The sequence below is a fragment of the Salvelinus namaycush genome, chromosome 18 (genome assembly GCF_016432855.1).
Source record: "Salvelinus namaycush isolate Seneca chromosome 18, SaNama_1.0, whole genome shotgun sequence".
Lineage (NCBI taxonomy): Eukaryota > Metazoa > Chordata > Actinopteri > Salmoniformes > Salmonidae > Salvelinus > Salvelinus namaycush.
In genome coordinates this window covers 26911110-26938622 of record NC_052324.1, presented here as the reverse complement: position 1 = coordinate 26938622, position 27513 = coordinate 26911110, and the positions used below count along the sequence as shown (strand labels likewise).

The 27513-nt window shown below is 45.0% G+C and overlaps 1 protein-coding gene across 3 annotated transcripts in view; it reads left to right on the top strand.

Annotated features, from left to right (window-relative positions):
- LOC120063278 (ATP-binding cassette sub-family A member 2-like) overlaps positions 1-27513 on the top strand; it is a 165949-nt gene that overhangs the window by 73992 nt on the left and 64444 nt on the right. For all 3 annotated transcript variants that reach the window (XM_039013558.1, XM_039013557.1, XM_039013556.1), the window contains 8 exons: positions 166-387; positions 1479-1852; positions 2208-2367; positions 6315-6443; positions 6620-6787; positions 7364-7460; positions 7768-7941; positions 10561-10663. In XM_039013558.1, coding sequence (XP_038869486.1) covers positions 166-387; positions 1479-1852; positions 2208-2367; positions 6315-6443; positions 6620-6787; positions 7364-7460; positions 7768-7941; positions 10561-10663 — 1427 coding nt within the window. The remainder of the gene's footprint in view (positions 1-165; positions 388-1478; positions 1853-2207; positions 2368-6314; positions 6444-6619; positions 6788-7363; positions 7461-7767; positions 7942-10560; positions 10664-27513) is intronic.

Below are 27513 nucleotides of genomic sequence, written 5' to 3'. Positions count from 1 at the left end.
TATTGAAACACTGACCTTTATTGTACAGGAATACCATTGAAATAATTGATACTATATATGATGATGAGGATGAAGAAGATGATGATGATGATGAGGTTGATGAGGATGATGATGATGATGAAATGTATATGCTGTTGATTGTAAAAAAACAAAATCCCCCTGAAGGGTGTTCTCCTGACTGGTGCCATGTTGGAAATGCTTACTTGTGGGGAGGATGGGACTGGTGAGCTGAGCAAGATCCTATTGGTTCCTGAGAAGCAGCAGTCCATGCTCCAGGCCTATCGCAGCACAGTGTGTGGTGGCGCGGAAGGACAGAGGACTGAGCGCTTTGGAGAGATGAGCCAGGAGCTGAGAGACCAGATAGACACACAGAGCCTCATTGACAAGGTACAGTACTGAGAGACCAGATAGACACACAGCCTCATTGACAAGGTACAGTACTGAGAGACCAGATAGACACACAGCCTCATTGACAAGGTACAGTACTGAGAGACCAGATGACACACAGCCTCATTGACAAGGTAGAGTACTGAGAGACCAGATAGACACACAGCCTCATTGACAAGGTACAGTACTGAGAGACCAGATAGACACACAGCCTCATTGACAAGGTACAGTACTGAGAGACCAGATAGACACACAGCCTCATTGACAAGGTACAGTACTGAGAGACCAGATAGACACACAGCCTCATTGACAAGGTACAGTACTGAGAGACCAGATGACACACAGCCTCATTGACAAGATACAGTACTGAGAGACCAGATAGACACACAGCCTCATTGACAAGGTACAGTACTGAGAGACAATGGCTTCGTCTCAAATAGCACCATATTCCCTATTCAGTGCCCTACCTTTGACCTGAGCCCTATGGTTCCTGGTCAAAAGAAGTGCACTGAATAGAGAATAGGGTGCACACTCAAAGGCTGCTTTGAACTGGGAATCACCATGGTGCGCGGGGCCGGACTACCGCATTTGGCACCGACTTCCGTGCCCTTCCGGGGACCTCTGGGGACCTCCGGCACATTTTGCCATGGTGCAGAGAGAAAAATGTGCAGTATTACAACGCTCTTCTACACATTTTGTCATTAGGCTAAAAGAAGAGGTGCAGTTTCAAAGCTAATTTCCTGTAATTCTACACTTTTTGCCATGGGGAAGAAATACACATTTGCTGCTTTATAGCTCATCTCATACTATCCTACACATTTTGCCATGAGGCTGAGAGAATGTCGGGGGCCCGTGGCACCTGCTCTGCATGCCCGTTCAGTAATCCTGCCCTGATGGTGAAGTGCTTTTCACTCATCAAACACAAATAAATACTGTAAACACTGTGGAGTATGGAATGGCAGACAGTCCATGACTCCTCAGTAAATCTATGTACTCTACCGCTTTCATTCTCCTCTCTTCCTTTGATTCTTCTCTTCTTTCTCACTCCCTCTCGCTCTCTCCCACTCTCCCTTTCTTTCTCTCCACACCAGCTGCGTCTGGAGAAGGTCAACTCCTCGGCTCCTCTGTCCCGGTCCCACCTGGGTGCTCTGCTGAAAGACCTGGCTGACGTGGAGAGGCTTGTCAGGGACGTAGACCTGCTGTCAGGCCTGGCTCGCCTGCTCCCTAAGGGGGCCTGTGCTAGGGGTCATACGGCCCCTGGGGCCCCCGCCAACACCACCACCTCCTGGGCCCGCAACGCCACTACCTGGGGGCCCAACACCACTGAGACCCCTGGGGAGGAGGGAGGAGAGGAGGAGGGTGGAGGACGAGAGAAAGAGAAAGGGAAAGAGAATCCTCATTCACAGTTTTCTGCTTTTGTACAGCTGTGGGCAGGGCTGCAGCCTATTCTGTGTGGGAACGATAGGTGTGTGTCTTCGTAATGGGATCATTCTCGTGCTGTTGTTCTTTGACTGGAGATCAATCAGCCTGAGTGCCAGTCTGTTTGTTCTATCATGCCAATCCCATGTCACTTACTGTCATGACAGCAATGGAATGGCTGGAGCACAAACAGATCCGGGACCAGGCTAGAGATCTACAGGGTATGCAGGCTTTTGTTCCAGCCGTATAAGAACACCCCAGTTCAACTAAACAAGAACGTAATGTTTGGAATTGATAAGGTGTGTTAGAGCTGGGCTGGCACCAGGGCAGGGAAACCCTGTGCTCTATACCTATGCTGTAAAGTCTAAAGTTGTTGATTTCTGTCTTCTGTCTATCCCCAGGATCATTGAGCCTGAGGCTTTGAAGCAGGGGAATATGAGCTCTCTGGGTTTCACCAGTAAAGAGCAGCGCAATCTGGGTTTACTAGTGCATCTGATGACTACAAATCCCAAGATCCTCTACTCTCCCGTTGGCTCACAGGTGGACAAAGTCATTCAGAAGGCAAGTACATGATCATGTTCTTTCAGACTCTGTCATCTGTATCATTATAATGCATATATGTACAATACCAGTCAAAAGTTTGGACACACCTACTCATTCAAGGGTTTTACTTTATTTGTACTATTTCCTACATTGTAGAATAATAGTGAAGACATCAGAACTATGAAATAACACACATGGAATCATGTAATAACCAAAAAAGTGTGAAACAAATCAGAATATTTGTAATATTTGAGATTTTTCAAAGTAGCCACCCTTTGCCTTGATGACAGCTTTGCACACTCTTGGCATTCTCTTAACCAGCTTCACCTGGAATGCTTTCCATCAGTTTTGAAGGAGTTCCCACATATACTGAGCACTTGTTGGCTTATTTTCCTTCACTCTGCGGTCCAACTCATCCCAAACCATCTCAATTGGGTTGAGGTCAGGTGATTGTGGATGCCAGGCCATCTGATGCAGCACTCCATAACTCTCCTTCTTGGTCAAATAGCCCTTACACAGCCTGGAAGTGTGTGGGGTCATTGTTCTGTTGAAAAACAAATGATAGTCCCACTAAGCGCAAACCAGATTGCTGCAGAATGTTGTAGTAGCCATGCTGGTTATGTGTGCCTTGAATTCTAAATAAATCAGACAGTGTCACCAGCAAAGCACCCCCACACCATCACACTTCCTCCTCCATGCTTCACGGTGGGAATCACACATGCGGAGATCATCCATTCACCTACCCTGCGTCTCACAAAGACACAGTGGTTGGAACCAAAAACCTCAAATTTGGAGTCATTAGACCAAAGGACAGATTTCCACCGGTCTAATATCCATTGCTTGTGTTTTTTGGCCCAAGCAAGTCTCTTCTTCTTATTGGTATCCTTTAGTAGTGGAGTTTTTGCAGCAATTCGACCATGAAGGCCTGATTCACGCAGTCTCCTCTGAACAGTTGATGTTGAGATGTGTCTGTTACTTGAACTCTGTGAAGCATTTATTTGGGCAGCAATTTCTGAGGCTGGTAACTCTATTGAACTTTTCCTCTGCAACAGAGGTAACTCTGGGTCTTCCATTCCTGTGGCGGTCCTCATGGGAGACAGTTTCATCGTAGCGCTTGATGGTTTTTGCGACTGCACTTAAAGAAACTTTCAAAGTTCTTGAAATATTCCGCATTGACTGACCTTCATGTCTTAAAGTAATGATGGACTGTCGTTTCTCTTAGCTTATCTGAGCTGTTCTTGCCATAATATGGACTTGGTCTTTTACCAAATAGGGCTATCTTCTGTATACCTTGTCACAACACAACCGATTGGCTCAAACACATTAAGAAGGAAAACAATTCCACAAATGAACTTTTAACAAGGCACAGTTGTTAATTGAAATGCATTCCAGGTAACCACCTTATGAAGCTGGTTGAGAGAATGCCAAGAGTGTACAAAGCTGTCATCAATGCAAAGGGTGGCTACCGTGTAATACTTTTTTGTTTACTACATGTTTCCATCTGTGTTCTTTCATAGTTTTGATGTCTTCACTATCATTCCACAATATAGAAAATAGTAAAAATAAAATGAGTAAAAATTTGTAGGTGTGTCCAAACTTTTGACTGATACTGTATGTATGTACAGTGGGGCAAAAAAGTATTTAGTCAGCCACCAATTGTGCAAGTTCTCCCACTTAAAAAGATGAGAGACGCCTGTAATTTTCATCATAGGTACACTTTAACTATGACAGACAAAATGAGGGAAAAAAATCCAGAAAATCACATTGTAGGATTTTTAATGAATTTATTTGCAAATTATGGTGGAAAATAAGTATTTGGTCAATAACAAAAGTTTATCTCAATACTTTGTTATGTACCCTTTGTTGGCAATGACAGAGGTCAAACGTTTTCTGTAAGTCTTCACAAGGTTTTCACACACTGTTGCTGGTATTTTGGCCCATTCCTCCATGCAGATCTCCTCTAGAGCAGTGATGTTTTGGGGCTGTTGCTGGGCAACACGGACTTTCAACTCCCTCCAAAGATTTTCTATGGGGTTGAGATCTGGAGACTGGCTAGGCCACTCCAGGACCTTGAAATGCTTCTTACGAAGCCACTCTTTCGTTTCCCGGGCGGTGTGTTTGGGATCATTGTCATGCTGAAAGACCCAGCCACGTTTCATCTTCAATGCCCTTGCTGATGGAAGGAGGTTTTCACTCAAAATCTCACGATACATGGCCCCATTCATTCTTTCCTTTACACGGATCAGTCGTCCTGGTCCATTTGCAGAAAAACAGCCCCAAAGCATGATGTTTCCACCCCCATGCTTCACAGTAGGTATGGTGTTCTTTGGATGCAACTCAGCATTCTTTGTCCTCCAAACACGACGAGTTGAGTTTGTTACTTTGGTCCCAGCTCTCTGCAGGTCATTCACTAGGTCCCCCCGTGTGGTTCTGGGATTTTTGCTCACCGTTCTTGTGATCATTTTGACCCCACAGGGTGAGATCTTGCGTGGAGCCCCAGATCGAGGGAGATTATCAGTGGTCTTGTATGTCTTCCATTTCCTAATAATTGCTCCCACAGTTGATTTCTTCAAACCAAGCTGCTTACCTATTGCAGATTCAGTCTTCCCAGCCTGGTGCAGGTCTACAATTTTGTTTCTGGTGTCCTTTGACAGCTCTTTGGTCTTGGCCATAGTGGAGTTTGGAGTGTGACTGTTTGAGGTTGTGGACAGGTGTCTTTTATACTGATAACAAGTTCAAACAGGTGCCATTAATACAGGTAACGAGTGGAGGACAGAGGAGCCTCTTAAAGAAGAAGTTACAGGTCTGTGAGAGCCAGAAATCTTGCTTGTTTGTAGGTGACCAAGTACTTATTTTCCACCATAATTTGCAAATAAATTCATAAAAAATCCTACAATGTGATTTTCTGGATTTTTTTTTCTCATTTTGTCTGTCATAGTTGAAGTGTACATATGATGAAAATTACAGGCCTCTCTCATCTTTTTAAGTGGGAGAACTTGCACAATTGGTGGCTGAGTAAATACTTTTTTGCCCCACTGTATATACAGTGACTGGTGCCTTCTATGCTGTGTCCTCTGCGATAGAGTTGTTCAGAATGTCATTTTTGCGTTGCTGGGTTAAACATTAGCAGGATATACAGCTATATATTGTCTATTTTAATTTGATAAAGAATATATGAAATTGACTATGAAATGCATATGTATGCAAGATGGAAATTATGTGTTTGGTGTATTTGATACCAATCCACTAATTCCGCTGCAGCCATTACCACAAGCCCATCCTCCGTAATTTAGGTGCCACCAACCTCCTGGGATTGAGAGTCATATTAAGAAGAAAAGGGAATGTGGTCTTTAGTGGGAACCCCAAAGTCATTTATCAGACACTTTTAGACTCTCAGCGTATTGAGAACATGTTGTGAATTCATTAGGAACCCCATGGTCATTTGTTTCCCAGCCTAAACACATTAACCATTCAACTGCATGTTCTGTATATTGGTTTAGAGCACGATGTGTAGGAAGTCAATGAGCTGCTAGATTAATCACGCTCCTCCTCAGTCCCCGGAGGTCTCGCTATACCACAACATATGCACAACTGGCCATTGATTCTGTTTCTCTGTACATCCCACTAGTTACCACAGGTTTGTTATTGGCAGACAGTTGATTTCTTATCTTAGCAAGTGGACTGGAGGATGGAGGCTGAGAAATGATTAAAACTAGAGAGGGAGGGAGAGAGGCAGAGAGTGTAGAGAGTGGCCACAGAAAGGACTCAACAGAAAAGGAACAACGGTTGAAAGGATGTGGATAGAGTAACTGGATACAGTGATGGGACTGGGATAGCTCTGGTCCAGGGTGTTAGCTGAGAAAACCTAGTGCCAGCAAGCCACACGTAACACCTTGGACCAGAGCTAGGACTGGCATAGCTTCTGTGTTGATGGTGACATGTGCTATTGCTTGCTGTCTGTGTAGGCAAATGAGACATTTGCGTTTGTGGGGAACGTGACTCACTACGCCAGGGTGTGGCTCAACATCTCTGCCCAGCTCAGGACCTACCTGGAGGAGGGCAAGCTGCACCACCAGCTGGCCTGGCTGCAGCAGGTAACACACAGTAATAATTTAATAAGATAACGCATACACATAATACTAAATATTTATTGTCCCCCACACAGTACATTTATACAGTCCTTATCTTGCCTGATAAGCCCATACGTACACATACTGTAACATAAACATAAACACAACATACACAACTTCTGATGTCCTCGTCTTCTTAGTTGACCTCTAACCTGCGTGGTCACCCGGAGCTGCTGAACGGGACGGACAGTGACCTGCTGCGTGGGCTGCTGGATGGCAACTACACCCTGTCCAACACCTCCACCCTGCTGGAGCAGCTGGACACCATCGACGACGCAGCCTGCGGCTGGACACACTTCATGTCCAAGGTCAGTGTCTATGAGATGAGCCGTTGGTTGTGTCCCAAATGCCACCATATTCCCTATAAAATGCACTACTTTTGGTCAGAGCCAAGAGGGATCTGGCCTAAAGTAGTGCACTACCGTACAGTATATAAGCAAATAGGATGGCATTTCAGACACAGCCTGTATGTAGGCAGGAGGTACCATAAACATGGGTGGTCTGATTCAGACTGACACAGGAAGAGCGATGGAACTTGAGTACATTGATCCAGTCCCACAGACAGCGGGCGTACAGTAATATGAGCATTGAGAATCAGTACCACACAGCACGCAAAGCTCCATTCAATAGTCCCAGGAAACATCCCAAATGGTACCCTGACTTTTAACCAGAGCCCATAGGGCAAGGACTAGTGTTGCAGATATAGACGGTTCCTGTGCTCTTGGCAGTTGGCGCTGTGGCAGACCTGGGATCCAACCTCTCCAACCTGTGTGTGTATTTCAGAAGGGTTGGGAACAAGGCAAGAGATTCATTTTCCTTTGACTGCAAGGACAATAGATCAATACAGTTTTTGTTTTGTCTTTTTCTACTTCTTCTTGTTCCAGGTCAGTGTGGATATCTTCAAGGGTTTCCCTGATGAAGACAGCATTGTCAACTATACCCTGAACCAAGCCTACCACGATAACATCTCAGTATTTGCCAGTGAGTACTGTACATTAACTACTCAATTGGAGAGACTACTCTATTTCATCATAAGTTATGAAAACTTAATTGTCCATTACATTTTTACAAAATGGAAATGTGTCTTAGGCACTCTGGCTTGACAGTGAAAACAGATAATAGATAATGGCCAGTCGCTGGGGTCAGATGGGTATTACTGAAAGGGCAGCAGCTGTGGCATGCCGATAGCCTCCAGTCAGAAAATAAATGTCATATTATGAGGAAGTAATGTGAAAGATATACTGTAGCTATATCACTGTAATAGAATGTCCCTCTCCCTCTCTTCCAGGTGTGATATTCCAGACCAACAGGGATGGCTCCCTGCCTCCTCATGTCCTCTATAAGATCAGACAGAACTCCAGCTTCACAGAGAAAACCAACGAGATCCGCCGGGCCTACTGGCGCCCGGGGCCCAACACAGGGGGAAAGTTCTACTTTCTCTATGGCTTTGTGTGGATCCAGGGTACGTGACCAGAATCCTCCATCTTGACTACTGAAGGGTAAATGTAGACTGAAATGTTGCCAGGATGTTTCTGCTTTAGATGAATTTTGCCAACTTTAGCCAACACTAGACAACACTAGACAACACTAGACAATTCTAGACAACTCTAGACAACACTAGCCAACACTAGCCAACTCCAGGCAACTCTAGACAACACTAGACAACACTAGACAACACTAGACAACACTAGTCAACACTAGCCAACTCCAGGCAACTCTAGACAACTCTAGACAACACTAGACAACACTAGTCAACACTAGCCAACTCCAGGCAACTCTAGACAACACTAGACAATTCTAGACAACTCTAGACAACACTAGACAACACTAGACAATTCTAGACAACTCTAGACAACACTAGACAACACTAGACAATTCTAGACAACTTCAGACAACTCTAGACAACACTAGCCAACTTCAGACAACTCTAGACAACACTAGACAACTCCAGGCAACTCTAGGCAACTCTAGACAACACTAGACAACACTAGACAATTCATTTCAACTCTAGCCAACATTAGCCAACTCCAGACAACTATCTATCCATTAGCATTAGCATCAGTATCACAGCTACAAACTGTCAAGCCATTAACATCAACATCACAGCTACAAAGGATTTAGACAAAACAAATTTCAAATGAATTAATATGAAGAAAACTATTGGCTCTCATGTTTTATACAGAATATGAATGATAGTATTTTCAAATGTTGTTGTGTTGGTGTTGTGTCGTTATTGTGTCGTTGTTTTTCTGTCATTGTTGTGTCGTTGTGTTGTTGTTGTTGTGTCATTGTTGTGTCGTTGGTGTGTTGTTGTGTTGTTGCTTGGTAAACTCAAGGCTGCACTTGTTGTTTCAGCATTATCTGCAGAATGTGAAAGTATAAACAGAATATACATAGAATATAGACTATAAATCAACTGCCTAAAGTGGGTTCACTGAGGACACAATTGTTGTGTCAAAAGTATTGTTTTGTGGCATTAAAGACCAAAAATGGTTAAAGAAAATTGTGATAAATAAAATCATATACCAATTTAATTGGTAATTTAAGGACCAAAAAACTGACAGTTGTACCATATAAATTGCAAAATATTTGGGAAGAGATTTTCAATGTACCTATTCCATGGCAGATGGTTTATGAATTGACACGCAAAACAACACTGGATTCAAAACTTATAATTTTTCTATTTACATTATTATACAAAATTATTGCAACCAATAACATGTTAAATATATGGGGGATACAATCTTCCCAGCTCTGCAGATTCTGCTGTGAGGAGGCAGAGTCATTAGATCATTTATTTTGGTACTGTCCGTATGTAGCTCATTTTTGGTCACAGGTCCAGGAATGGCTGAAGAATTGCAACATTTACCCGGAGCTAGCAAAAATGTTTATCTTCTATTTACAATCTGTAGAAACCAGGAGAATAAAGGTTCAGAGCTTCTGTGAAACATCCCAGCACAGTTGAAAAATAGATGGCAAATAGAAATCCAATATGGATGGTGTTAAGAGATAGATGGGAGGGGTTGAATGGAGCTGAAGGGTGGGACTAATAACAACAAGATTACCAATGTAAAACATACAGGGTCTGTAAAATGTATATAGGTTCAGAACTTTTGTGAAATAGCAGTTACAAATATATGGCAAATATAAATCAAACTGGTTGGACATCAGAAATAGAGGAAGTCCAGGACTAAAAACAAACAAAATATAACTAATGTAAAATAGATTGTGTCCGTAAAATGTATATAGTATGTAAAAGCTGGAAGTAGAAGCCTAAGTATTATTGTTTATTAGTTTACTCCAATTAGGGGAGGGGTGGTAGGGTTTGCTGGAAATAATAAAGGAAAATATATTTTAAAAATATATATGTGTATATATATATATATATATGTATATATTTTTTTGTGTGTATTTGTATGTATGTACGTATGTATATGTATGTGTATATGTATGCATGTTTATATATATGTGGGTATGTGTATATATATATATATATATTTACCCAAAAATATATGGGGGATTGAAATGATACAGACAATTACATTGATGGAAGCTACAATCTATCTGCAGTATTAAAGCTGATCAACCTCCTAAAAATAAAATAAAAAAGATAAATATATATATATATATTTATTGTGGTAAACTGGTGATCCTGAAGTGGGCACACCTGTGTGGGTGCCAACGCCAAGCTGCAGATACAGCACTTTTTCTCTGAGATTCATCTTTTATTTAAGAAGCAGGAGAGCAAGAGACAAGCTGCATATTTGACACATAAAGTTAATACAGATAATGCATTGGAACTGACATGTCGGTCTGTTGAGTGTACTGTACATAGAGACATCCTGGGCTCACTGAGACAATACAATTGATTTAATCCAGAACAGATAGATTTTTATCTCCGCATTGTAAACCACACTAATTAGCACACTGATAACCACATTGCATCGGGTAGTGTGGTTAGGATAGGACTTTATGGGATGGCTTATTCAGTGAGGTGTAGAGTGGCCCTGTCATCTCTGCTGCGTGTGTGTGTGTGTGTGTGCGTGTCTTCCTGTCTGTCTGCCTGCCTGTGTGTCCTCAGATATGATAGAGAGAGCCATCATTAACACGTTTGTGGGTCATGACGTGGTGGAGCCTGGGAACTATGTTCAGATGTTCCCCTACCCCTGCTACACCAGAGACGAGTAAGACCTGGAACTCTCTCTATACACCTCTCCTCTCTCTCACTTTCTGTTTTCCTTTAAAAAATATATCTGTTAATTATATCACTTCTATTTTTATGTTACTTCTGAGATGATGACTTTGCATTGTCTATGTATATTAGGTAGATAGGTAAATAATGGAATATGTCACACGTCTTCCTTTGGTAGCTACACCAGAGATGAGCAAGACATGTTACTGTATCTATTCTTTACTTTAATCAGCTCTCTATCTCTCTCAGACCCTGACTCTCATTTATGGCCATATCCTAACTTATTAAGATGCATGTGCATAACTCTCACTGTTATGAATAACATTCAAGTGTAGATATGTCTTTACATTCAGCATCACTCAAGAGTCAAGAGAAATATAGTATTATTTTTAACAGAGATATCTACATATATTTCGAGGTGTAATGTATACCTGGAAATAATCAGAATTCATGTAAACATTACAGTTTTGAAAACATAGCTTGTCCCCCAAAAAATGGTATCTTGACACAACTTAACCCGGGTATAGGGTAAGTTGAGCATGGGACAGGGTACGTTAAGCCGCCTACACATTTCTGTACTGAATGAAATATTACCACTACCCTTTTAAAACCATGTCTATCTTTATGTCCCAAACACAATTCAACAGAATCACAACCACTTTTAGTCTTTTAATCATTTTAAGCATATTTTACACTTTTAACATAGACCAGGCCCGTTGATGCCTCATATCCCGGTGATAATGCCTTGCATTACGCCTGTGAAGAAAACACTTACATTTGCTCAACTTGACATTGGCTCATCCATTGTCTCAACTTACCCCAAGGAAAACATTTTGACTACACTGTAAACAAAATATCTAGCTGTTTCAACTAAATGTTATTAAGTAACTGGTTACACAGCCTTTTTTTGTTTACTCAACCTTTCAGCAAAAGTATTACCTGAACTTAACATTTTGAGTTGGCCCAAACTTAGCTCCAACATGAGAAAACGTAGGCACAAATTCTGTAAACTTCAAATAATGTGTTTAAATTGTCTCACATGTTCATTCAACTAGAAAATGTGATTACTTTCCTAAAGAAAAGTCTGTGGCGCTTTTAACACAATGCTTTTAACGTACATATTTGACACACATTGACATACATTGTGCATGTTCATTTATTCTATACAGTAATTCATATTTACTCACCTGGGATTTAATGTCATAACCTCTTGGTGCAAAGCATTTTAATCATCCTGATATGCTACCATGTCTGTGTCAATAACTGATTTCACCTGTATTGCTACTGTCGTGGAAATTCACCACTAAGGACTCAAACTCAAAGTAAATGAATCAATCTTTATTATCACGGCGGAGAGGTTCACTAACTCAATACAAGCCTGATGAAACTCTGAAAGAGCCTTTCCCTTTTCAGTCCCTTTATAGTGCTACACAAACAAGTAGCCTAGTGGTTAGAGTGTTGGACTAGTAACCGAAAGGTTGCAAGATCAAATCCCCGAGCTGACAAGGTACAATTCTGTTGTTCTGCCCCTGAATAAGGCAATTAACCCACTGTTCCTAGGCCATCATTGAAAATAAGATTTTGTTCTTAACTGACGTGCCTAGTTAAATAAATAAAATGTAAGCATGGTTGGTTCCTGCATGAGACTGACTGACATCACACCAGGCTTCTTAACTTGAAACTGAGATATTGTATCGCTATTTCTAGTTCCCAGAGTAATGTTCTGGTTGTACTGTCAAATGACTTATCAGCGACAGTGTGGTTTACTCCTTTGTGTAGTCAATCCATCACTCGCATGAACCCAACCAAGACAGGTTATTACAAAGCAGCATTATGCTAAACATACGATCTGATACACACAGAGAACATTTACATCACACTCCTTTTATCACTCTGTGATAGCTATTGTTACATTTTAAGGTAAGCATTAGATTATGGCTTAAACTATCAAAGGACGTTCTATCCGTTCAAACCCTTCATTCTGGGTTGTACAATCCGACTAGTAACTGATGCTTGTTCCATAGCCCTTACACTTGTAAAACCATTGCAGTAGAATGGTTTAACTTAAGACCTTCGCTTCATACAGTTACACACATGCTTCATTACACAATTTAATTTATGTCAATTCTATCATCATAAGCATGGGGGAGAACATGGTCATGCTCTTCATGGCCTTCAGTGAGTTCCTTGTAGTCCTCATTATCTTCATCAGCAAATGGCATTTATTTTAGCCCAATCAAACTAAAAGTCTCTCCTGCAGTTGCAGAAGTGGACATAATAGTTGCGTAGACCCATGAGACAAAAGAAGAGCACAGTGTCTCAAGCAGTTTCTGCTATGTAATCTGCTAAATAGGTGACATTCATAGACGAGTCAGGAACAAAGGTGCAACACTCATCTCCAATGACTGCACACATTCCTCCCTGACTTCCTCATAGGTAGTCTAGAGCTTCACGATTTTGTAAGGCCAATTTTGGAAGTGCTACCATTTCAGTACTGAGGGCCTTAAGGGCTTTTGACGTAGCATTAGCCACTCCATAATTAGGGAGCATTACACCAGTAAATTGTGACAGGGCAGTTTGAATATGAGTAATCCCTGCCAGCGAGCACTGCTGCAGGGGGACAATATCCCTGGAAATGAATTATACGTCATCTGGCACTGCTCTCATAGCAGGAACAACAAACCCAATAGTACACACTACCCCCAAATTATCTGGTAGTACATAATATGCGCTGTTCCGACATAACCAATAGGTCCCATTAGGGGCTGATTTACTTGTTTCTAAGGTTATATGAAGCACTGAGAGGACCACACTTACATTTGAGAGTCTGCCCATCTGCAAATCATAAACTGTCAGTGACCAATTTGATTCTCCATCAGTCCATTGTACAATTGCACACATTTTCACCTAGGTAGACAGACCCATTACCTTGTATACACCAGGATGCAGTCAATGAGCATTCTATTGTGATGGGTGTGGGACATATTTCATTTTCACAAGGTCTTCTATAACTACTTATCCAAGTTTGGTTATAAAAAGCAAAATAAGGTCCAGTCGTCAAGGAGGGGAATTGTAAACCTCAGTGCTGGGAGCATGGAAAAGTCTACCGACTGGGACACCCAGTAAAGGGAGCCCATCACCTACCCCCTGTGGGCCTAGCTCACAGACCCAACAGGAAGTGCTTGGGGAGAGTCCATTCGCCACCATCTGTGCTGTGGAAAGGAATGAGTTCATAGTGTCTTTGAAGTCTTGTTTTCCTCTCACAACCTTTCCAGCTTCTTCTGTGCCTCTACTCCGGGCCTGCTGTGGTCCCGTTGGCTGGGGACGGTCCCTGGATCCTTCTAGGTCATTACTGGCCAGCAGGAGGCAGACGACGGTCTCCACTATCACGGTGAGACCAATCCAGAAACAGGTCCTTTCGCATTCACCGATCCTCCTCACCATTCTGATTTCCTGGTTCTGGCAACTTCCTGCAGTGGGACGTGTGTGTCCACGTATCTCGTTCTGCTACCTTGACAGCCGAGGATTTGGTCAGGAGCACCTGGTATGCTCCCTTTCACCTGGGGTCTTTCCAACTTTTTCTTTTCTTGACCACAATGAACCTGCAAGGTTCGGCAGAGAAGCCTTCACTTGTGAGAAGAGAGTATTAAGAACACTGTTAAGAGATACACAATAAGCCACCATGTCCTCCTCCATTCCTACAAGGGTTAACCTATTTTGGGTGAAAGGATTGTTAGTCATTCTCATGGGGCATCCAGTTAGTACCTCGTGTGGGGAGAGACCAGTCAGTGGGAGACCTACCTCTCATGCTCATCAGTGCCAAAGGGAGTACTTTTACCCAGGTCAGACTCATTTCTGCCATGAGTTTGGTCAATTTGTTATTTAGCGTTTGGTTATCAAATCAAATCAAATTATATTTGTCACATGAAATGCGTACTTACAAGCCCTTAACCAACAATGCAGTTTTAAGAAAATACCAACAACAAAAAAGTAAGAGATAAGAATAACAAATGATTAAAGAGCAGCAGTAAAAACCAATAGCGGGGCTATATACATGGCGTGTTGTACAGCATCCCCTGACTGTGGGTGGTAGGCACAGTGCGCCCTCAAGTCAACCTGCAATGCTTCTGATAAGGACTGAACAATCTTGTTTAGGAAATGTCTACCGACAGCCCCCACCTTGGAAGGATGTCTCGCAGGAGAGCTTTGGCCACATTACATGCTGTGGCTCTTTGACACGGGAATACCTCAACCCACTTGGAAAACATATGAACAATAAACAAACAATATTTGTTTCCTTCACATGGGGTTAATTCAATGAAGTCCATCCTCAAATGCTCAAAAGGTCCTTCTGGCCATGGGTGAGATGTGGGGGTTATAGAAATACCACGTCCTACATTGTTAGTCAAACAAATGTATATCTTTTTTACGAAACTTTTCAGCAAACACAGTGAATCCCACAGTACTCCAGTATTTATTTACAAGATCTACCATCTCTCTTTTTCATACATGGTCTTGACCGTGTGACAACTTTGTGAGGAATAGGAAAGTACAACGGGGCATGTTGTCACGACTCCGACTGAAGCCGGCTCCCCTTCCCGTTCGGGTGGCGCTCGGCGGTCGTCGTCGCCGGCCTACTAGCTGCCACTGATTATTTTCTCCCCCTCCTTATGTGTTTATTGATTACACCTGTTTTGAGTTTGTTGTAATTAGTTGGGCTTTATTAGTCAGCCGGCCCGCCCGTTTCTTTGTGCGGGATTGATTATTGTAAGCCTGGTGTTTGATACAGACAAACGTGTTGGTTTATGTTCGTGTATAGTGCTGGACTGTTTTCGTTCCCCGTGTCTGGGGCAGTTTGTTTTGAGCACCCAGTGTTGAGTGGGGTGGCCGTGGTTCACCGTGTGCGCATTAAAAGAGCACTATATTGAACTCTCTGTTTTCCTGCGCCTGACTTCACACTCACGACACCCAGTACCTTACACATGTCTGGTTTGCTCAAATTATCCTGCCACACTCCCGAGGTGTCCATATGTCAATGTCCAGTCCACCTACGTTTTTCTGATGCATCAACCATTGCCTGCAAAGCAACAATATCATTGACAGAGAAATGGTTAGTGAAAAACAGGAACTGAAAAAGGGGGAACGAAAAGAGGAAGCAGCTAGTTTCGCTGCACAGTCTAATTTGAGCATTTCTTGAGAAATGAGAAATGCTATCTTTACCACTGGTATGAGCCTGACACTTCACCACAGCAACAGAGGATGGTAACAATATTGCTTTTAGCAACTATCCATGAGCAATTGTTTTACCAGAAGAGGTTAGAAACCCATAGTCCCAAAATCGTGCACCACTCCAAAAGCATACCTACTGTCAGTGTAATTGTTTACTGCTTTATCCTCTGCTAATATGCATGCTCGTGTTAAGCCAAGAAGTTATGCTGCTTGTGCAGACAGGTGTTGTGGGAGACGTGCACTTTCCACAGTCTCTAAAGCGGTGACAACAGCACTTCCCATTTCCTTGCCACATCACCCAATCAGTTCATCCAAGGCCCAGTGTCTTCCCTCTTCATGTCTTTGGTTTTTGATAGACTGCAGTGGGGGACAGCACCATTCACATCATACAGTTCTCTCTGTGCATCTGTGAGGAGGACTGCTGCTCCGGTTAATGATTCACCATAGTACATGCCATCATTTCTCAGTTCCATTTTTTTCTGGGAACTTTGTCCAGCGTATATCATAGCCTTGTTCTACTTCAATGGAGGGAACTGCAGTTGTGTAGTGAAGGTGTTTTGGAACCTCCCAGTCTTCCTGATTTTGGGTAAGAGACATCCCTCTGAGTTCTCCTTCCGTCTGCATCTTCCAAATGCCAGGCATAGTAGGACTGTGCCATACATGGGAACATTCCACTTGTTGGTGACTGAATGGAGACACCCTCTGGGTCACAGGAGATGTGAATTTTAATTTTGCACATGAGGTCTCTTCCCAATAGATATACTGGGCATGATGATGAATACAAGAATCGATGTCTCTATTTCCCAGTTTCCCATGCTACTGGGAGGGGGTATGTGAGGGGTTCAATAGAGGGGATGCCCGACGTGCCGACAGTTTTGTCACTACCCTGATCTGTTTCACCTGTCCTTGTGCTTGTCTCCACCCTCCTCCAGTTGTCGCCCATCTTCCCCGTTATCCCCTGTGTATTTATACCGTTGTTTTCTGTCTGTCTGTGCCAGTTCGTCTTGTTTGCCAAGTCAACCGGCATTTTTCTCCTAGCTCCTGTTTTTTTCCAGTCTCTGTTTTTCTCTTCCTCCTGGTTCTGACCCTTGCCTGTCCTGACTCTGAGCCTGCCTGACCATTCTGCCTGCCCTTGACCTCAAGCCTGCCTGCTGCCCTGTACCATTTTGGACTCTGACCTGGTTATGAACTCTTGCCTGTCCCTGACCTGCCTTTTGACTACCCCTTGGACTATAATAAATATCAGAGCTCAAACCACCTGCCCCCTGTGTCTGCATCTGGGCCTCGCCTTATAATGCGAACTGGCCATGACTGACCCAGCAGACTTGGACTAGCTCCGTCACGCTGTCTCCCTGCAGGGAGCTACTATTAAGAAACAGGAGGAGCTACTTCAGCACCTGATGGAGTGGTTCCGATCTCTGGCGGAACGCCACAACCAGGGGATCAAGGCATTAACGGAGCAATTCCGTGAATTAGCTTGCAGACAGCACGCCACATCTAAGACCTCCCAGCCAGTCAGTAACTTCCCTTCTATGCCGGCGATCCTGGTACCTGCCGCCGTTTCTTTCCCAGTGCTCCCTCATTTTTGAGCTTCAGCCATCTTCATTCCCTTCGGATCGATCGAAGATACCGTATCTAATTACGCTAATGTCCGGAAGGGCGCTCTCCTGGACGACGGCTGTTTGGGAGCAACAATCCGCCGTTTGCCATAACCTGGAAGATTTCATGGCTGAGGTGAGGAAGGTATTCGTTTCTCTGGTGTCTGGGAGAGAGGTGGCCCGAAAACTATTGAAGGTACATCAGAACTCCCATAGTGTGGCAAACTACGACGTAGATTTTCGCACATTTGCCGACGAGAGTGCCTGGAATCCGGAGGCTCTGTTCGATATCTTCCTTCATGGACTATTGGAGGAAATAAAAGACGAGCTCGCAGCTCGGGAGTTACCATTGGACCTCGATTCCCTCATCGCCCTTTCAATTAGGATTGAGCGCCGGAGAGAGAGGAGTTTGGATCTCGGGAACATTCTTCCATCTGCTGCTACTTGCTCACCTCCAAAGGAATCCGGAAATCCCCGAAGTGTGCATTTCCGTGAAGAACCGAAGCCACCCGAGTTCCCTTGAGAATCATCGGCGATCAGTGAGTTTGATACTCCTGAGCCTTTGCAACTGTGTAGAGCTAGATGATCTCCTAGGGAACGTAGGGTAAACTCCAACTGTTGTCTGTTCTGTGGGGCTGCGGGACATTATATAGCCACCTGCCCTGTTATGAGACCAATTTTTTTAGTAGGTACAAGTACTCTGGTGAGCCAGACTGGGAATTCTCTAATTTCCATCACCCGCACTCCTCTTTTTGTGATACTGCTGTGGGGAGACCAGTCTAAGTCTCTCCGGGTGCACATTGACTCTGGGGCAGATTAAAGTTTTATGGATGCTACCCTAGTTTCTGAATGTTTTCCCCACTCAACTCCTCTCTGTTTCCATGGACACTAGATCACTGGACGGCCGCTCCATTGGAAGAGTTACCCACAGCACTGTTCCCGTTAATCTGCAGTATTCAGGAAATCACAGTGAGTCAATACAGCTTCTCCTCATTAATTCCCCCCATGTTCCTGTTGTTTTGGGATTTTTTTGGCTCCAGAAACACAACTCTGTTATTGACTGGACCATGAGTTAAGTCCTGGGTTGGAGCCCGTTCTGTCATTCCCATTGCCTTAAAGCGGCGCAGCCTTCCCCTAGATTTCCTCCTCAGGGCTTAAGTAAGGCTTTGGATTGATCTGCCGTTCCCTCAAGGAACGGGCTACTTCTCTTTCCCCGAATCGTCCCTACGATTGTGCCATTGACCTTACCCCAGGCACCACATCGCCTCGTGGTCAGCTATATTTCCTATCCGGCCCAGAGATCAAGGCCGTGGAGAAGTATGTTGATGTCACGGCTCTCGTCATAATGAGGATCGGACCAAAGCGCTGCGTGGTAAGTGTTCATGATTTTATTTGATCACAAAACACTCGAACAAAATAAACAAGAGGGAAAACCGAAACAGTTCTGTAAGGTGCATAAACTATACAGAAAACAACTACCCACAAAACACAGGTGGGAAAAAGGCTGCCTAAGTATGATTCCCAATCAGAGACAACGATAGACAGCTGTCCCTGATTGAGAATCATACCCGGCCAAAACATAGAAACAGAAAACATAGAAATAAAGAAACTAGAATGCCCACCCTAGTCACACCCTGGCCTACCCAAAATAGAGAATAAAAACCTCTCTATGGCCAGGGCGTGACAATTGAGGACTCTCTGGCTGCTGGAAGCATCCGTCCTTCTGCATCCCCTGCCGGTGCAGGGTTTTTCTTTGTGGAAAAGAAGGACAAAACCCTGCGTCCATGCATTGACTACCGGGGTCTTAATGACATAACTATCAAGAATCGTTACCCCCTACCACTTCGAACCTCTCCAGGGGACTACCATCTTTTCCAAGCTGGACCTTCGTAATGCCTACCACCTGGTTCGGATACGTGAAGGAGATGAATGGAAGACCGCTTTCAACACTGCATGTGGACAATATGAGTACCTCGTCATGCCGTTTGGTCTCACTAACACCCCGCTGTCTTCCAGGCCCTGGTAAATGATGTGCTCCGGGACATGTTAAATAATTTTGTGTTCATCTACCTCGACGATATCCTTTTTTTTTTTACCGATCTGCCCAAGAACACGTCCTCCATGTTCGACAAGTCCTTCAGCGCCTATTTGTGAAAGCGGAGAAGTGTGAGTTCCACCATTCTACAATCTCCATTCTGGGATATGTCATCGCTGAAGGAAATGTCCAGGTGAAAGCAGTAGTGGATTGGACCCAACCTACATCCGGGGTGCAGCTACAATGTTTCCTGGGGTTTGCCAATTTCTACCGCCATTTCATTCAAGGTACAGCACCCTGGTGGCCCCCCTCTCTGCACACACCTCTCCCAAGGTACCGTTCATCTGGTTCCCAGCTGTTGACAGAGCCTTTGTGGACCTGAAGCATCAGTTCACTACAGCCCCCATCCTCGTCCATCCGGACCCATGCCGTCAGTTTGTGGTTGAGGTCGATGCTTCTGACGTTGAAGTGGGGGCTATCCTGTCCCAGCGGTCTGCCCAGAACCAAAAGCGTATCTGGGTCTCGCCTTGTGTCATTATAAGTTTGCATTTTTCTTTTCGAAGGAATGAGTTTCAGGGCTGATTTCTTCAGGACAGAGACTGCTGCATCAGTGTCTTCTAGGAATGGATTTTTTTTCTTCCAGTATCTCAATGTGAATCAGTGAATTTTCTGTTGAGAGAGTAGTTAGTTGTAACATATGTAGGGGTGTTTCTTCTTCTTCATCTTTTGTTTCCAACTCATCCTGTTGTCCACCTCCTAAAGAGTCATTTACCCTCACGTTTCTGGGCGGTCCATTCCACTCCTTTCTGTCTTCATTTTCTTAGCAGTCTTTGGCAAAATGTCCTGGTTTAACACTTTTAACCGTTTCTTTCCGGGGGTCCAGAGTTTGCACCTCTTCCCATCTTCTCTCTTGTCCCCCACCTGTTCCTCTTCCTCAACTTCTTCCTTGACCTCCGGCTCTGCTGTAGAACATCAGCTGAGCCGTTTGCAATTTAGCCCAAGCTTTTGTATTCTTGGCTTTTATCTGTCTTTCTGTATGGTTGATATGTTGTTTCACATCAGCCAGTGTCTTTGTTTCCCATCCTATACAGGTGGTGGTTACAGCTGTTCTTGGCGTAAACCAGTGACACCAGCATGACACAGCAGACTGGTATATGATTCCTGGTCAGAGGCAAGGAATATTTTTTCTATCCACTCTTGGTCATCTTTAATGGTCTCATCAGTTTTCATTGTTGTAGAGTGGATTTTCTGCCAGTCTGTGTGTTCTGATTGTCACACCCATCTCTTGCTGCGTTGCTGTCCTAGTCTCCTTTCCACTGGATCCACTTGAATTTCAGACAGTGGCAGAGTATTTCTTCAATTTCTCTGGTTGTTGGATTGTACATTGTTATTATAGCTCGTACTTCTTCTTCAAATTTCACTGCATCTTTAGCAGGATCAGTGACATCTTTTACTGTTGCCTTGATTTCATACACATCCCATAGTATTTCCACTGTTATGATTACTCCTTCCTGTAGGTTGGGGTATTGTATGAGGGGTATATTGAATACTCTTGTGTGGCTGGTGGAAGGGGTGGTGTAACAGGGTTGGTTATGTTTCCACTTGCCTCTAAAGAAATGTGTATTTGATGTTCAAGCATTCTTATTGGTTAGTTCAACTCTGATGACAATAAGGGGTGTTGTGATTGGCCCCACTTGCAGATAGGGGGAGATCGCGAACGTCAGGTCTTCCCAGTATGAAAATGTGATGCAAGGGATTTTGTCATCGACAGCCATCAACACTGTTAAGCCCTGCACAACTAACGTGCTGTTTCCCATTTAACAACAGCAGCAGAAATAAATGATGCTCAACTGGGACCACTGGCCGAAGTGATTTATTATGAGAAAACACAACGCATGGAGAGTACACTATACATCTGTTACACTGGTGCCGTGACTCGTCTTCTTGTCTTCGCCGGACGTCACGTGGAGGGATCGGAGACCCGGCTTCAAGAAGTACTGTGGTTGCTGATACACGCCTAAGGCCTAGGTTTTGCATTCTGCGCAAGTGGAGTTCTCAGGGAGCTCCTGGTAGCATGAGTGAGTGGGGAATATAATATACTGTTTATTAGTTGTATGTGTTGATGTTATGATTATTTAGTGATGTAATTGTGCTGTTACGCTAGTGACCTTCGTAAGCCAATTAACGTGAGGGTGATGCCATTTTCTACCACACGGTGGCGACAACTATTAAGGCGTTTCTTGTTACTTTTCTGTGTTGATTCTTGGTCTTGTTAGACAACTACTACTGAACTTTTATTTTGAGTGCATTATGTTCAAGCTGATTTTATAGAAGTGTTCATATTGATTGTGATAATTTTCATATTTTTTGGGGGGGGACTTAATATTTACAACAACAACAAAAAAACAAAACATTTTTTTTTATAAATTTATTTTAAAAATGGAAAGTTTTGGGAGAGGTAGGGGAGTTTTCATGTTTAACCCTTCACTGCCAGTGGGTAGGGGGGCAGCTATTTCTCCAGTTACTTCCACACCTCTGGCCAGGCCAACTACGCAGGCAAGTGTGCACCTTCCACATGATTTAGAGCTACCTCAACTCAGTGCATTCGAGCCAGTTTCACCTAATCCTAGGAAGGAGGATGTGTCTATGGATTTCCTGGCGGACATTGTTAAGCAGATAGGTTACTCCATAGGTGAAAATATTGCCTCTTGTTTGGAATCAAAGGCTATGGGAGATGGGGTGGGACAGAAGGTTGATTATGTTGGTGGTACCAAGGTTGGGGCCAGCTCTAGTCTAAATGTAGTGGTGAAAAATGATGTCAGGGAACCAGTGTGTTTCAGGGGGGATGGTTCAGAGGAATGCACAGTGCATGAGTGGGAGGAGACCATGTTAGTGTACATGCAGAAGAAGGGCTATGGTGGGCAGGAGAGGTCAGATGAAGTTTTGGGTAAGCTGAAAGGGCGGGCACGTGACGTGGTAAGAGTAAGCCTACGCAGTAACCCAGTTGACTTAAGCCAGGGCCCTAGACCGGTTTTTGACATTCTGAAGCATCACTTTAGCGACACAATCAACTCTGACATGCCCCTAGCTGATGTTTATTCTACGTTGCCAATGGAAGGTGAGACTCCGTTTGATTACTGGATCAGACTGAACAGAGCCATAGAGGTGGCAGAGGACTGTTTGAAGAGGCAGAACAAGGAGCTAGACAATCCATCACGTGTTCTGACTGTCATGTTCATCAAGCACTGTCCGAACCCAGAGCTGTCATTGATATTCATGTGCAAACCATTGCATGAGTGGACGGCTGCGGAGGTCCATGGCAGGCTGGAGGAGTACCAGAGGAAGTGTAAGGCTCCAAGTCCCTTGCGGCCGGCCCCACTGGTCACCACACTGACGCAGGAAGTAAGTAGGCCAGTGTCGGCTGTTGCAAACTGTCCGGACCCCTTGCAGCAGCCCACAAATGGCTCATCCGAGGCATTGGATCGAGTGATGGCCATGCTTGAACGGGTCTTGGAGCAGAGGCCTCAGCAACCTGTAGGCGGCTATAATAACCGTTTCCAGAGGAGGCCCAGAAGGGAGAACCCGCCTTTGCAATGCAAAGTGTGTGGGGATGCGAATCACAGCACAATGGATCATTGTTATTCTAACCACCTATGCTTCCTCTGTTATGCAGCTGGGCACACACGTCGGGAATGTCCTCACACTTCATCGGTAACTCCCGTCGCTCCATCAAACAGCAACACGACACAGCGGCAGGAAAACTAGCTGGCCCGCACTGGGTGGGGGGAAGTGATGGGCCTTGTGAGGTGCCCCAATTCGATAGTGTTGTAGATTTAGAGTCAATATATTCAAGTGTTTGTGATGAAGTCAAGTCGAACGAAAAAGTCATTATGCAAAATACACAGAGAGTGCTCCACAACGATGAACTCTTCTATACTAGTGTGTTACTGGGGGATGCTATAGAGGTGAGCGCTATGATTGACAGCGGTTCTATGGCATGCACATTGAGCTCTACAGTGGTGCCACGCCTTGAGAAAGCAGGTGTGCTCAAGAGTGGCTCCCTCAGTCCGACTGAAGTGGTGTTGGTTGGCTGCGGGGGGTTGAAGACCAAGCCTGTAGGTGTGTGTGAATTGAATCTGTCTGTGTATGGCAGCAGTGTCTCTGTCCCTGTTCTAGTAGTGGATGGTCAACGTGATGAGCTCATCCTAGGCAGCAACGTGATAAAACACCTCATCAGGGAGCTGAAGACGACCGGTGACTTCTGGGAGAAGATGTCATCATCTGAACACAATGGAGATGACAAACTGTTCCGTCTGCTGGCTAATGTAGAGAGATGGAAAGGGACAGAAGTGCCGGAAAGAGTGGGCACAGTAAGGCTGAAGCGGGCGGTCACATTGGAGCCCATGCAGGAACATTTAGTCTGGGGCCGGTTGTGTACGCCTCAAAATGTATCTGCGGGCAGTGCTGTCGTTATTGAGCCTACGAGGGCACGCTCAAGACCGAAAAACATTCTAGTGGGGAGAACAGTAGCGACATTGTGGAGCGATGGCTGGGTCCCTGTCAAAGTTATCAATCCCTCACCAAAGCCAGTAACAGTGAGACGCAATGCCAAGATAGCGGATGTTTTTCCTTGCATGGCATTAGAGGACTTTGACACTGACTACATAGATGGGCCCACTGTTGAACCGGTCCCCCTGGTGCAGCAGGTACACAAAATGGATGCCAATCAAGACTTTGACAATGGTAGTGGAGATAGCTTGACCGTTGACAGTGCCGTAAAACCGCACAGAGTGACAAGTGAGGTGTTGCACGAGTTAGGTCTAGGTGACATTGACATTGAGTCCACTCAGTTGTCGCAACAGTGTAAGGCCCGGCTAGTTCAGCTAATAGCCCGCTACGAGTGTATCTTCTCCCGGAACAAACTAGATTGCGGGAAGGCTACTGGATATGTCCATCGCATCAGACTCAGTGACACTAAGCCTTTTAGGCTACCTTACCGTAGGCTCTCCCCTAACCATTATGACAAGCTCAGGCAGGCCTTGGATGAGATGGAAGAGCGAGAGATAATCAGGAAATCCAGCAGTGAGTATGCCTCCCCGCTCGTGCTGGTCTGGAAGAAGTCTGGCGATCTGAGACTGTGTACAGACTTCCGATGGCTCAATGCTCGCACCGTAAAGGATGCTCACCCTCTACCTCACCAAGCTGATGCTCTGGCGGCCCTGGGTGGCAATGCCTTCTTCTCTACAATGGATTTGACCTCAGGCTACTACAATGTGGAGGTGCATGAAGACGACAAGAAGTTTACAGCCTTCACTTCTCCTTTTGGGTTATATGAATATAACCGTCTTCCACAAGGACTGTGCAACAGCCCAGCTACATTCATGAGGATGATGTTGAGCATTTTTGGGGATCAAAATTTTTCTAGCCTTCTATGCTACCTGGACGATGTGCTGGTTTTTGCCCCGACTGAAGAACTTGGATTGCAACGCTTGGAGTCAGTTTTTGAGCGTCTCAAGGCCCATAATCTGAAATTGGCTCCAAAGAAATGCCATTTCATGAAGAGGTCAGTGCGGTTCTTGGGGCATGTCATCAGTGAAGGAGGTGTGGCCACAGACCCGGAAAAAGTGAAGGCTATTGCAGGGATGACAGAGAAGGATCTCATGGAGGATAACACGGACGTGCCCTCCCAGGGGAAGATTCGGTCCTTTCTCGGAATGATAGTCTATTACCAGCAGTTCATTGAGGGGTGCTCCACCATCGCTAAGCCGCTGCATGGGCTGACAACTGGGACGAAGGCACCACGCCATGGGAAAGGAAAGAGGAAAAGAAGAATAAATAGGAAACTCACAGCAGCAGACTGGACTGGTGAGTGCAAACAGGCCTTTAGTCAGTTGAAACAAGCTCTCCTCGATCAGGTCATGCTAGCCCACCCTCATTTTAGTAGACCTTTCTTGCTGTCTGTAGACGCATCTAGTAATGGATTAGGTGCTGTCCTCTCCCAAGTGCCAGAGGATTGGTCTGCAGCCAGGCCCGTAGCATTCGCTAGCAAATCTCTTACTTATGCACAGTCAAAGTATCCTGCCCATAGGTTAGAGTTTTTTGCTTTACGCTGGGCAGTCTGTGAGAAGTTTAGTCATTGGCTAAGGGGCAAGCCTTTTACTGTATGGACAGACAACAACCCATTAACATACATCCTGTCCAAGCCCAAATTGGACGCCTGTGAACAGAGATGGGTTGCTAAACTCGCTCCATTCGAGTTTGACATAAAGTACATCCCCGGTCCCAAAAATGTCATTGCTGATGCACTCAGTAGACAGCCATTTGTGCAGCCGAGCGCTCTCCACCGCATCACAAGGGTTCCATACAAGGCCTTGCTGGAAGAAGCTGCGGGAGTACATGCTGAGAAGGTGCAAGATGTGTTCCGCTGGTCGAACCACCCATTCGACCTCGAAAGCTGCTCACCGTCAATTGAGGCAGATGCCTGTGAAATTGTCATGGACTGCCAAACTACCTCCTATCCTTCTCCTGGTTCTCTGTCAAAGGAAGCGGTGTCAGCAATCCTGAGGTCGCAAGAGGAGGCTGGTCTACAGAACTGTGCGCTGCTACTGCCTCAGCTCACTCAGTCACTGGTGCCATCTGAGATGTCAGATGTGAGAGTGCTGTCCCGTGACGACCTGATATCAAAGCAGCGCCAGGATGATGCACTCGCCAGAGTTGTCTTCTACGTGGACAGGGGCCGTAGACCTTCTAGGAGGGAACGTGGCCATGAACCAATCGAGGCTCTGCGGATTCTGAAGACCTGGGAGAAGCTCACTCTGAAAATGGGTGTACTATATCGCGTTACCAAAAGTTTGCTGTCAAAGAGGAAGACGTACCAGTATGTAGTACCCACCTCAATGAGGGCGACAGTTTTGAAGGGTGTCCACGATGAAGCCGGTCATCAGGGGCAACAGCGGACGTTGTACTTGACGAGACAGAGGTTCTTCTGGCATGGTCTGGAGTCGGATGTGAGAGAGTATGTCAAGACCTGCAAGAGGTGTGTGTTCAGTAAGGCCCCCGAGCCAGAGGCCAGAGCTCCACTGGAGAACATCATCACAACTGAGCCCCTCGAGTTGGTGTGTGTGGACTTCTGGTCTGCTGAAGACTCCAACAACAAGTCCTTGGATGTTCTGGTCGTCACTGATCATTTTACTAAGATGGCCCATGCCTTCTTGTGTCCGAACCAATCAGCTAAAGCAGTGGCCCTTCAGCTGTGGAACAACATCTTCTGTGTGTATGGTTTTCCTCGTCGTATCCATTCCGACCAAGGGGCCAACTTTGAAAGTAAATTGATTGCTGAGTTGTTGAGTGCTGCAGGAGTCCAGAAGTCGCACACAACTCCCTACCATCCGATGGGGAACGGGGGAGTCGAAAGGTTCAATAGAACGCTGGGAAACATGATCAGGGCTTTACCTACGAGAGCGAAGCACAGGTGGCCCCAGAAGCTGAAGTCGTTGACCTTCGCCTACAACTGTACAGTCCATGAAACCACGGGCCACGCCCCTTTCCAGTTGATGTTTGGGAGAACCCCACGTCTGCCTGTCGACATGATGTTTGGTACGGTGCTACAAGACTCAAATGTTGTAGACTATGATGAGTACGTCAAGTCCCTGACGAGAGACCTGAGGGAGGCCATGGAGACTGTACAGTTGTCGGCAACCAAACAGCTGAAGAGGCATGCGGGCCTCTACAACAGGAAGATCAGAGGAGCTCCAGTGGAGGTCGGTGATCGGGTGCTGCTGGCGAATAAGGGTGAACGTGGAAAGAGGAAGCTGGCGGATCGCTGGGAGAACAACCTCTATATTGTTACGGAGAAGAATAGTGACATCCACATCTTCAAGATACAGAACATGTCGACTGGCCAGGAGAAAACGGTCCACCGTAATCTGATAATGCCTGTAAACTTCTTGCCTCTCCCTGACACTGCCTTAGAGACACCTA